The sequence below is a fragment of the Mandrillus leucophaeus genome, unplaced genomic scaffold (genome assembly GCF_000951045.1).
Source record: "Mandrillus leucophaeus isolate KB7577 unplaced genomic scaffold, Mleu.le_1.0 Scaffold324, whole genome shotgun sequence".
Classification (NCBI taxonomy): Eukaryota; Metazoa; Chordata; class Mammalia; order Primates; family Cercopithecidae; genus Mandrillus; species Mandrillus leucophaeus.
The window spans coordinates 73,484-84,458 of NW_012103410.1; the positions used below are offsets into that span (position 1 = coordinate 73,484).

The 10,975-nt window shown below is 35.7% G+C and overlaps 1 protein-coding gene across 1 annotated transcript in view; it reads right to left on the reverse strand.

The window, feature by feature from the left end:
- UBR3 (ubiquitin protein ligase E3 component n-recognin 3 (putative)) overlaps positions 1–10,975 on the reverse strand; it is a 250,132-nt gene that overhangs the window by 48,539 nt on the left and 190,618 nt on the right. The window contains exon 32 of the mRNA XM_011988165.1: positions 4,941–5,044. Coding sequence (XP_011843555.1) covers positions 4,941–5,044 — 104 coding nt within the window. The remainder of the gene's footprint in view (positions 1–4,940; positions 5,045–10,975) is intronic.

Here is a 10,975-nt window from a genome sequence, read left to right on the forward strand (position 1 = left end):
AAAAAAAAAAAAAAAAAAATCATTTACAAGGAGCAACTATGGAAATTTGAACACTGATGGGATAGTTACTGATAGTTAGGCATAACCATTCATTTTTAATTGTGTTCACAATATTTTCTTTTATTATTTTAAGAATCCTTATCTTTTAGAGATATATACTGAAGACTATATAGATAAAATGATATGCGGTTTGGAATTTGCTTCAGAATAACCACAGGTGGGAGGGAGTAGGGAATAAGTCAGGGTATAAATAAAACAAGACTGGTCATGAGTTGACATGGGGGTTCATGAAACTCTGCTCTTTACTGTTATGTATGCTTGTAAATAAATAGTTTTTTAAGCCCTTGATTTCTAACAAAGCAAAACTGAAATACTTTCTTTCTTCAAGTCAATGGAAAATAATAAGCAGCATTCAAGCTTTCTTCTGTGAGCCCTGCTTATGGGATCTTGGAAGCAGGGATATTCTATAATCACTGGTCCCAGATGCTCTACAGAATCTTGGAGTCTGTATTCTAGAAAGCATGGTTAAGAACAGATTTGTGAAGCTCCTCAAGAACAGCAACATGATCCAAACCTGGGTAACTGACCCTCCCTGACGGTTTCATTGTCTCCCCACCCAAATCTCATCTTGAATTGTAACTCCCATAATTCTCCCGTGTTGTGGGAGGGATCCAGTGGGAGATAACTGAATCATGGGGGTGGTTCCCCCATACTGTTCTCGTGGTAGTGAATGAGTCTCATGAGATGTGATGGTTTCATGTGGGGAAACCCCTTTCACTTGGCTATCATTCTCTTCTCTTGTTGCCACCATGTGAGACGTGCCTTTTGCCTTCTGCCATGATTGTGAGACCTCCCAGTCATATGGAACTGTGAGTCCATTAAACCTCTTTCTTTTGTAAATTGCCCAGTCTCAGGTATGTCTTTATTATCAGCATGAAAATGAACTAATACACTCCCTATAAAGGATGATGATTTTATGTCTTAAACCCTGGAGGCTCAAAAATAAGAAAGAATTTTAGCCTGAGAGATAATAATTGTAAATTTTGTGTGAATCGCCTAAGAGGGCTTCTTAAAAAAGGTGAAGTTCCTCTCTTAACTCTCATCCTGCTGCCTTAAACTAGACTGTGATGGCTGGAACTCTTAGCAGCTACCTTGGCACAGGGAGATGAGAGCCATACCATAAAGAATCTGGTGCTGTGAAGTAGAAGCGTCTGGCCTGCCTACTTTCATACTTCTACATGAAAGAAAAACAAGCAGTATCTTATTTAAGCTACTGTGTTAATTTGGTTTCTTCTCTACATTATATAGCTAAATCTGATCCTAAGTTATAAATCTTCTTTCCCCTTGTACATAAAGAACTAAATATGAATACCTGAAAACAGTGATGTCAGAAGTTACTTCCGAGTTTATTCTTTAGAGACCAGTGATGTGATGAGTATTATGAAACATAAGATACAAGGACATAAGAGATCAAAGAAAAAACTTGTCTTTAATATATTTAATTTGAGCTTCTGATGAGATAATTGGCTTAAAAGGTCTTTTAACCCGGAAACAATGCTAAGCATTAAAAAATTTAAGAGGTATATAGGTAGGTTTATGCATCCATCTATTTTTCAGATAAAACCATGGGAAGCATTTAACATTCTAGTAAGTCTATACAGTAAAATTTTCCTTTGCTTTTCTCTTCTAATAACAACCAATAACTTAAACAGTTATACAAATACACATTCTTACAATAAAAATAGTTTATAATAAAAACACTGTCACAATAAAGACTACTATTAACTCTTACATCAAAAGGGAGTGGAAAAGAAAAATTTATATTAATAACTCTATCTCCCCAACTCTCCACCTCCCCTCAAAAAAAACCTGTCTGTGGAAAATATAATGAAGCTCTGAACTTCCTAGCAATTAAAGACCTCTATCCAGTTCTCAAACTGTGAAAGACTAAAAAAATTAATAAGGAATGGCATTTTTTTGTCTGACCCTAAATTCTAAGAGGAACTCATCACCACAATGACAGCTAGCAAAATATTATACAATGTGTTTGACAGCGGTATAATCCAATCTCAAGATAATCTGATCTTGAATTAGTGTAAAATTTTAAGAAATAATATAAAGCACAAGTTTTAAAAGCAATTCTAACTACAGGTAAACTTAATGACTGCTAAATACCTAGCTATTTGGTTCCCTAAACACAAAGTCCATGTTTTAGTCATCTTTGTGTATCCAGCACTTGGCAAAGAAGCATAGCAACCTGGTAAACAGTAGGTACTTATTAAGTATTTCTTGAACTGAATCAAGCAATGAATTTATTAAATTTGCTTATTAAATTTGTCCACCAAGAAACTGTTCTTTAATGATATTACTTTAAGGCATGATTATTAACAATATTATACATTTTTATGTTGATGATTTCCTGAATTTATTCTATTAACCATTACTAAGGAGATCAATTTTCTTGACTCATTTTAGAACATAGTTTTTAGACTCTGTTTCTACTGAATTAAATTCACTAGGTTTGGTTAATTTCAGGTATTGCATCCTCTTTCAGCATGAACTTCGTCTTCTGTTGAAAGCCAGTGCCAACAATGACTTCTGACAAGGAGGATGATGCACCAGCTACAGCTCTCAGACACTGACACAACAGGTCCTTTACTCTTAACTAAAATATTTTTCTCTTTAGATTAAATATTAATATAGATTAAATAATGACATAGAGACAATCTTCTCTATGTCAAGTTTCCTTCCCTTTTACCTTTTCAGGTTTATGTAATAACTAAGCTTGTAAGTAAAAGGTATATTTAAATAATATATTTAAATATTTTGAAGATATAATAAAGTAATTTTTTAAATATTTCAAAATGTAATACTACTAATATAATTAGAAGAGCACAATCAGGAGTAAACCAGCATGCAAGGCAACTGTTTCCCTAGAATAACAAAAACTAACCAAAGTGACACAAAAAGCCTAAAGAATTTGAAACTAATTTTACAAGGAGATTAATTTTAATGAGACTATTTAACAGGTTTTTAAGCTCTATAAACACAAATGATTATATTAGCAGACACAGCCTAACCCTCCAAAAAAGTAACATTCAAAAGTATCTGAACTTTTGCAGTTAAATATATAATTACCTCAAGAAGTTAAACAGAATTACCATATGATCCAGCAATTCCACTTCTAGCTATACATCCCCCAAAAAAGAAAAAAACGTGTTCAAAAACTTTTTTTTTTTTTTGAGACAGAGTCTCATTCTGTCACCCAGGCTACAGTGCAGTGTCGTGATCTCAGCTCACTGTAACCTCCACCTCCCGGGCTCAAGTGGTTCTTGTGCCTCAGCCTCCTGAATAGCTGGGATTACAGGTGTGTGCCACCATGCCAGGCTAATTTTTGTATTTTTAGTAGAGAAGGGGTTTCACCATATTAGCCAGGCTGGTCATGAGCTCCTAGCCTCAAGTGATCCATCACACCTGGCCTCAAACAAAAACTTCTATATCAATGTTCATGGCAGCACTATTCACAATAGCCAAAAGGCAGTAATAACCCAACTGATCCATCAGTTGTGTTGGTAATAATCCATCAACTGACAAATGGATAAACAATGTTGTATATCCATACAATGGAATATTACCAAGCCATCGAGATAAATGAAGTAATAATGCATGCTATAACGTGGATAAACCTTGAAAACATGCTAAGTGAAAGAAGCCAGACACAAAATGCAATGTAATGTATAATTTCATTAATATGAAATATCCTGTATAGGCAAATCCATGAAGACAGGAAATCAGATTAGTGGTTTCCAAGGGTTGGGAGAAGGAGAAAACAAGAAGGTGACTGCTTAACAGGCATAGAGTTTCCTTTGGGGCTGATGAAAATGTTCTGGAACTAACTAATGGTGATGATCACACAATACTATGACAGTACTAAATGACACTTCAGTTGTACACTTTAAATTGTTTAAATAGTAAGTTTTATTTTATGTGAATTTCATAATTAAAAATATTAATTGAAGCTCACAGCGCTAGTATATTATGCTTGTTTATTAATCATATTGTTTTACAGAATGTCATAACTTGCATGAAATATCATAATTTGCCTATATATTTTTAAATGATTATTTCACACCCTTAGGTAAAAAGATTTATCAAAGATCAAGCTGGAGTTTGTATAAACAATGTCATCCCTAGGAACAAGAACTTTATACACCCATAGATGTTCATTCTACTGATAAAAACTTGTTTTCTAATATACAAGATGTTAATTATCTGATAGACTATTTAAAATGTTGTCTTCAAGTGAAAGCTACAAAGACCAAGAAGCAATAATTAAAATGTTGCTAACATAATACTGATGCTGTTAACATAATAATGTTATGATATTAACACTAAAAATGATAAGACTATATTTTTAATAACTCTACAATTACTACTATATTAAAATATGTACACATATAGATAAAGGCACTAAGGCTGAGTTTGCTCTGTTTTTCAAATTTTCATTTGTATCATCACTTCAATTTTTTAAGCCATTTTCAGAGTGTTTTCCTCACATCTTTACCTCTTAGTGACTAAAAAGCTGAAAAGAACAGACCCACAAGAATTTTAAAAAACACTTTTTCATTGTCATTTTTTTAGATATGATTACTATTTGCTAATAACAGAAAAAACAATATCTGTTATTACCACAAAAAATATCCATCAGACTTACTGCTATATTTACTTCTCTTTCTCTTTCTGGACAGCATCTCACTATATTAATAGCTCAGGCTGGTCTCGAGCTCCTGGGCTCAAGCAACCCACCCATGGGCCTCAGTCTCCCAAAGTGCTGGGGTTACAAACATGAGCCACCACACCTAGCCTATTTGTCTCTATACTCTCTAGAATATTCAAAATACATAGTATATAATCAAAGAATCTGAATTATAGAGACATACCTTTGCGTAAGGGTTGTGGCATCATTAAGATTTGGATGAGCAAAAGGGATGTTACATCATGATAAAGAATTGGAACCTCAGGCTGTTGTTCTTCATATCCCAGCCTAAAAGAAAAACGTAGTCACTTTAGATAGTATTGTATATCTTCTCTTTCTAATTTATTTTATATGTCACATATATATCTATGGAACAGAAATAAAAACTGTAATCAACAAAGAAGAAATCTAAAAAAAAACCTTAGGACTCATATTTTTGCAAAAAAATTATATTTTAGACTCATATTCTCTTGACTCTAATATAAAGAAAATGCACAGAAAATATGTTATCGAAGTAAACAATTAGGGTACATTAATTTGATTATGAGTCTTTCTGATCTCAGATTACAGATAGTAAAGCATTAAATACAGAATGAAAGAATTAGTTTCACTACAAATGGAGTGGCTTACAGGATACCTATCACAAACGAATAAGGAAGTTTTCACATCATTAAAAAAAGATAGGTACAGTTCCCAAATCGATTCCTGTTGAAAAGGTATGGTTAACTGCTCTTATTAAAATGTTTCAGCCGGGCACAGTGGCTCGTGCCTGTAATCCCAGCACTTTGTGAGGCTGAGGCTGAGGCTGAGGCAGGCGGATCACTTGAGCTCAGAAGTTTGAGACCAGATTAACAACATGGTGAAAACCTGCCTCTACAAAAAGTATAAAAAATCAGCAGGGCTTGGTGGTGTGTGTCTACTTGGAAAGCTGAGGTGGGAGGATTGCTTGAATAGAGGAGGTCAAGTCTGCAATGGGCTGTGATTGTGCTGCTGCACTCCAGCCTGGATGAAAAAGGGAGACTCTGTCTCAAAATTAATAATAAAATAAAATGTTTCAACTTTGTAAGTAACAAAATTCAAATAAATCTTCAGCATTTGCAAAGTTTCAAAAGGAGATAACCAAAGCAGAACTTAAAATACACTATAAAAGGGCTGGATGTGGTGTCTCATGCCTGTAATCCCAACAGGCATGGGAGGCTGAGGTGGGAGGATCACTTGAGATCAGGAGTTCAAGACCAACTGGGCAACATAGTGAGACCCCGTCTCTACAAAAAAATAAATTTTAAAAAGTACACCATAAAAAATAAAGTAGCAAACCTTAGGCATGTGCAGTACTATGACAAACAGACTATACTATAAAGCAGAGCTTATTCTAAAAGAATTTTTTAAATGCCTTTAGAAGGTTAATTTTTTGACTACAGGTTTAATTTTTAATGACAGAGAACAAAAGTAAATCTTAAGCTCCAGAAGTGACTAAATTCTGAAGCTACACTTTAGACTTGGGATGAACAAAATTGTTCAACTCTTTTATTGGGCTCGATTGTTTAGCAAATATTTACTGATTACTTACTACACATTAGGCACTAAACACATTGGTGAGTAAATCAACCCCTGCTGCTAAGAAACTTTTAGCTGACAGAGGAAGACAGCTCTTCGAATTTCTCCATTTTCTACAAATATTCCTTACTATACTTGTTTTCCTCTCCGAAGGTAACCCTTCATTAATGCTACAAATCCTGATACTGTCTTTCAAGTTTCTCTAACCTCTCTGCAAGGCCAAGGTTTAAAAAACAACAAAAAAAAAATGTGTAGGGGTCACACCATTTCTATTATTCAACTTCCCCACAGAAATAGTTTCACATGATCAATGATGATATCCTAATTACAAAATTTAGTGGACATTTTAAATCCTTATCTTACTGACCCTTGACTTGACTTTAGATACAGTTGAACATTCTGCCTGGAAAATTTTCTTGGCTTTTGTGAAACACTGTCCCAAGTTCCCTTCTCTCTCTCTGATTACTCCACTTTAGTCTTCTTCACAGGTTCATCTTCTCTAACAAAAAATACTGTTATTCCTCAAGATTCCAATTCTCCCTTTCTTTTCTCACTAAGGACTCTTTTTGAAAGACCTTCTAATACACGATTTCAATTGCCAGCTATACAATGATGATTGTATGTCCAGCAATGACTCTCTCGAACTCTCTATCTGAATATCCATTACTTCCACTTGTAAATCTACCAGGCAGGCAGCTCAACAGGCCTGAAAGTGAATTCATAATCTTTCTCTCTATATGCACACTCCCACCCCAGTCACAACCATTCTACAAGGCTGGTGCCAAAGTAATTGCTGTTTCTGCCACTAAAAGCAATGCACCAACCTAATACTTTCCCCTCTATAATCTACGTACTGATGTGGCTTATTTCTTATATCCTCCTGCATTTACACAATGCCTGAAACATAACAATGCCTAAAACATGACAGTCCTCCAATAAAAGCATGATAAATAAATAATCTAGGCACTTGAGGACATCCCAAAGCCATCTTCTCTTACTCACCCCATATTTAATTGACACTAAGTCCTAATGACTCTATCTCTACTTCCTCTTTGCCACCCCTATGGCCATTGCCTTTAACTATTCAATATCCGCCAATTTTATGTTCCTCTAATTCATCCTTTATATCTTTAGTGCCTGGAAGAAGTTTCCACGGGAATGATATCTTGCTTACCATTATATCCCAATGCCTGGACTGAAACAGTTAATAAAACTAGCTGGATAAACAAATGAAATATTCACGGGAAAATGGATGGATGAATGAACAAATAAACAAGTGGTATATAATTTTAGATTATCAAACTGCTACATTAAATTTAACAGGTGTTTAAAAGATTCTCACTGAAAATTAGAAGAAAGTTTATGGATCCATTTAAGCTAGCCCAATTTCACTCTTATGCAAAGATGTACTTTATTGCACAAAAATCAAAAAGCCTTGAGAACTTCTTGCATGATAACCTAAAGATCAACAAATTGCAGAGCTTTTAAGTACAAAAAAGAAAAGCATTCCCAAACAAAAAAATTAAATATAGTTGAATAGGGGTAGTATATACAACTGAAAAACTTACAGTGCTTAACAGAATTCTAGACTCTTATTTTACATTATATGCTAACAATTGCTTTCTACAATACAAGCAATCTTTCTCAAAATTAGAGGTGGATTCCTTTATGCTATTATTAATTTGCTTATTATTGTATGTGACTTTCCAACATTATTTAAAATCAGTCTGAACTGCCGTATGCAAGAATTATATACTACTAAGAATGCATAATTAACAAATGTTTCAGAACTGCAACATAATATGCATACAACAGAATAAAACAAAAAATAAATTAAAAGAATGGGAAATATTTCTAGTTGAAGAAACTGCATATTGTAAAGATAACTACCTTCCCAGATTAATTTATGAGTTTAAAATAATTATAATCAAAATTACAAGTGAGGCCAGATGCAGTGGCTCACACCTGTAATCCCAACACTTAGGGAGGCCAAGGTCATAAGTTTGAGACCAGCCTGACCAATATGGTGAAACCCTGTCTCTACTAAAAATACAAGAATTAGCCAGCCGTGGCAGCGTGCGCCTGTGGTCCCAGCTATTTGGGAGACTGAGTCAGAAGAATTGCTTGAACCCGGGAGGTGGAGGTTGCAGTGAGCCAAGATCACGCCACTGCATTCCAGCCTGGGTAACAGAGCACGACTCTGTCTCAAAAAAAAATTATAAGTGAGGGGAAGGGCTTAGAAAAGTTTCTAAAAACCTTCTGGAGAATAAATGAGAACAGCAAAGAAAAACTGGGAGTCAGAGTTTGGGGAAGAGAAACGAGAGGAACCTAACTCCACCAGATAATTAGACATAATAAATCACCTCAACAATAAACCAGCATGGTATTATCAGAGCAATAGGCTTGGAGCTCAATAGAACAAAGAAGAAAGCTCCTAATCAGGCCTATAATGTAGGAACACTTAATATTTCATAACTAGGATATAAAAATCACTAAAAAAACCTAGTTGGTTATTTGCAAATAAATTTTAGATCTTCACCTAACAATACAGGTGAGAATGAACTCCAAGTATATTCATACAGTTTTAAAAATCATCCCATGAGAAAACCCTAAAGTGAAAATATAGGTAGATATTGCAAATCCTAAGACCGGATTACACATTGTAATACTAGTTATAAAAGTATACATCAGCTCTTGGAAGAGATGGGCATTCTAAGTATGAAAGTAATAGGAAAAAATAAGAAATATAAAGTCTGACTGATCTGGCTACATGAAAATTTAAAACTTCAATGGGTCAAGAAAAGTAATTACAAAAGTAGAAGGCAAACATATTTTGGAAAACACTTCAACAACTATGACAAAATAAGATTTAATATTTTAAACCGTGAAGAATCATTCCTATAATTTTAAACAATAAGATGCCAACAGAAAATGGACAGAGGTCCTAAATACATCATTTACAAAGAGTGTATACAAATAGCTAATAAATATAAAAATACTTAACTTTGCTAGAAATCAAATAAATTTCCATTATTTTAGGATCCCATTTTTAATCACTCATATTAGCCAAAAAATGTGTAAGTGATAATACTGTCTTTGGGTAAGTTTTTTTCCCCAATAATAATCAGAAAAAATCCTGGCAGTTATTGGCTAAGATAAAAGTAGCCATTCTAAGGATGGAGAGAAAAATAGATCTTTCCTAGCACATCACTGACCCATAATTGGAATGAATGAATGGATTGATGCACCCCTCTGTAGAAAAGAGAACCAAAGACCACATGTACAAAATGAACCCGGGTCAACTTGTACCAGAATGCAAACATATGATAAAAGACTACTTGGCTCACGTCAAAAGTACAAAAGTCAGTCTCAAGTAAAAGGGATCAATTTGTATCAAAAAGAAGACTGAAATGGAGTGAAACACATCAAATATATAAAAATCCATGAGATCATAAAATACACAAAAAACCAAACTTATTGGTCACTACTGGAAGTTGATAGGGCATCCATTCCTTACTTTGAAAATTTATAAATCAGAAAAGAATCAAGTGTTCATCCTGCCAAACTATATTTCAGGGTCAACAAATAGTTGATATGGTAAAGTTCTTTATAAAAACATTCCATCTAATCAGAAGAAAGATTTTTTTTAAATCACCATTTTGCAGCACCTAATGAAATAATGGATTTTAGCAAGATTATCAGGGGTCCTTAAAACCATTAGGTGAAAGACTAATGGGGCACTTTACAATGGAGGAATCTGACTAAAGCTACCTGAACCCACTGACTAATTGTGATGTAAAAAGAGAGACAACCAGCCATTATGTGCCTCCAATTGAATATTTCATCTGCATAAATATCAGTGGGATTCTTTAAAATATTTTCTCATGGTGGGGGATGGTCAGGGCATGCCCAAGATGGCCAAATAGGAACAGCTCCAGCCTCCAGCTCCCAGCGTGAGCAACACAGAAGACAAGTGATTTCTGCATTTTCCACAGAGGTACCGGGTTCATCGCACTGGGGCATGTCAGACAGTTGGCGCCAGTCCGCAGGTGCAGCCCAATCAGCGAGAGCTGAAGCAGGGCAAGGCATCACCTCACCTGGGAAGCGCAAGGGAGAAGGGAATTCCTTTTCCTAGCCAAAGGAAATTGAGACACACAACACCTGGAAAATCGGGTAACTCTCACCCTAATACTGCGCTTTACAAAGGATCTTAGCAAATGGCTCATCAGGAGACTATATCCCACACCTGGCCCGGAGGGTCCCACGCCCACGGAGCCTCCCTCATTGCTAGCACAGCAGTCTGAGATCTAACTGCAAGGCTGCAGCGAGGCTGGGGGAGGGGCACCCACCATTGCTGAAGCTTACGTAGGTAAACAAAGCCACTGGGAAGCTCGAATTGGGTGGAGCCCACCACAGCTCAAGGAGGCCCACCTGCCTCTGTAGACCACCTCTGAGGACAGGGTATAGCTAAACAAAAAGCAGCAGAAACCTCGGCAGAGGTAAATGCCACTGTCTGACAGCTTTGAAGAGAGCAGTGGATCTCCCAGCACGGAGGTTGAGATCTAAGAACAGACAGACTGCCTGCTCAAGTGGGTCCCTGACCCCTGAGTAGCCTAACTGGGAGACACCCCCCAGGTGCAGACCGACACCTCACACCTCACA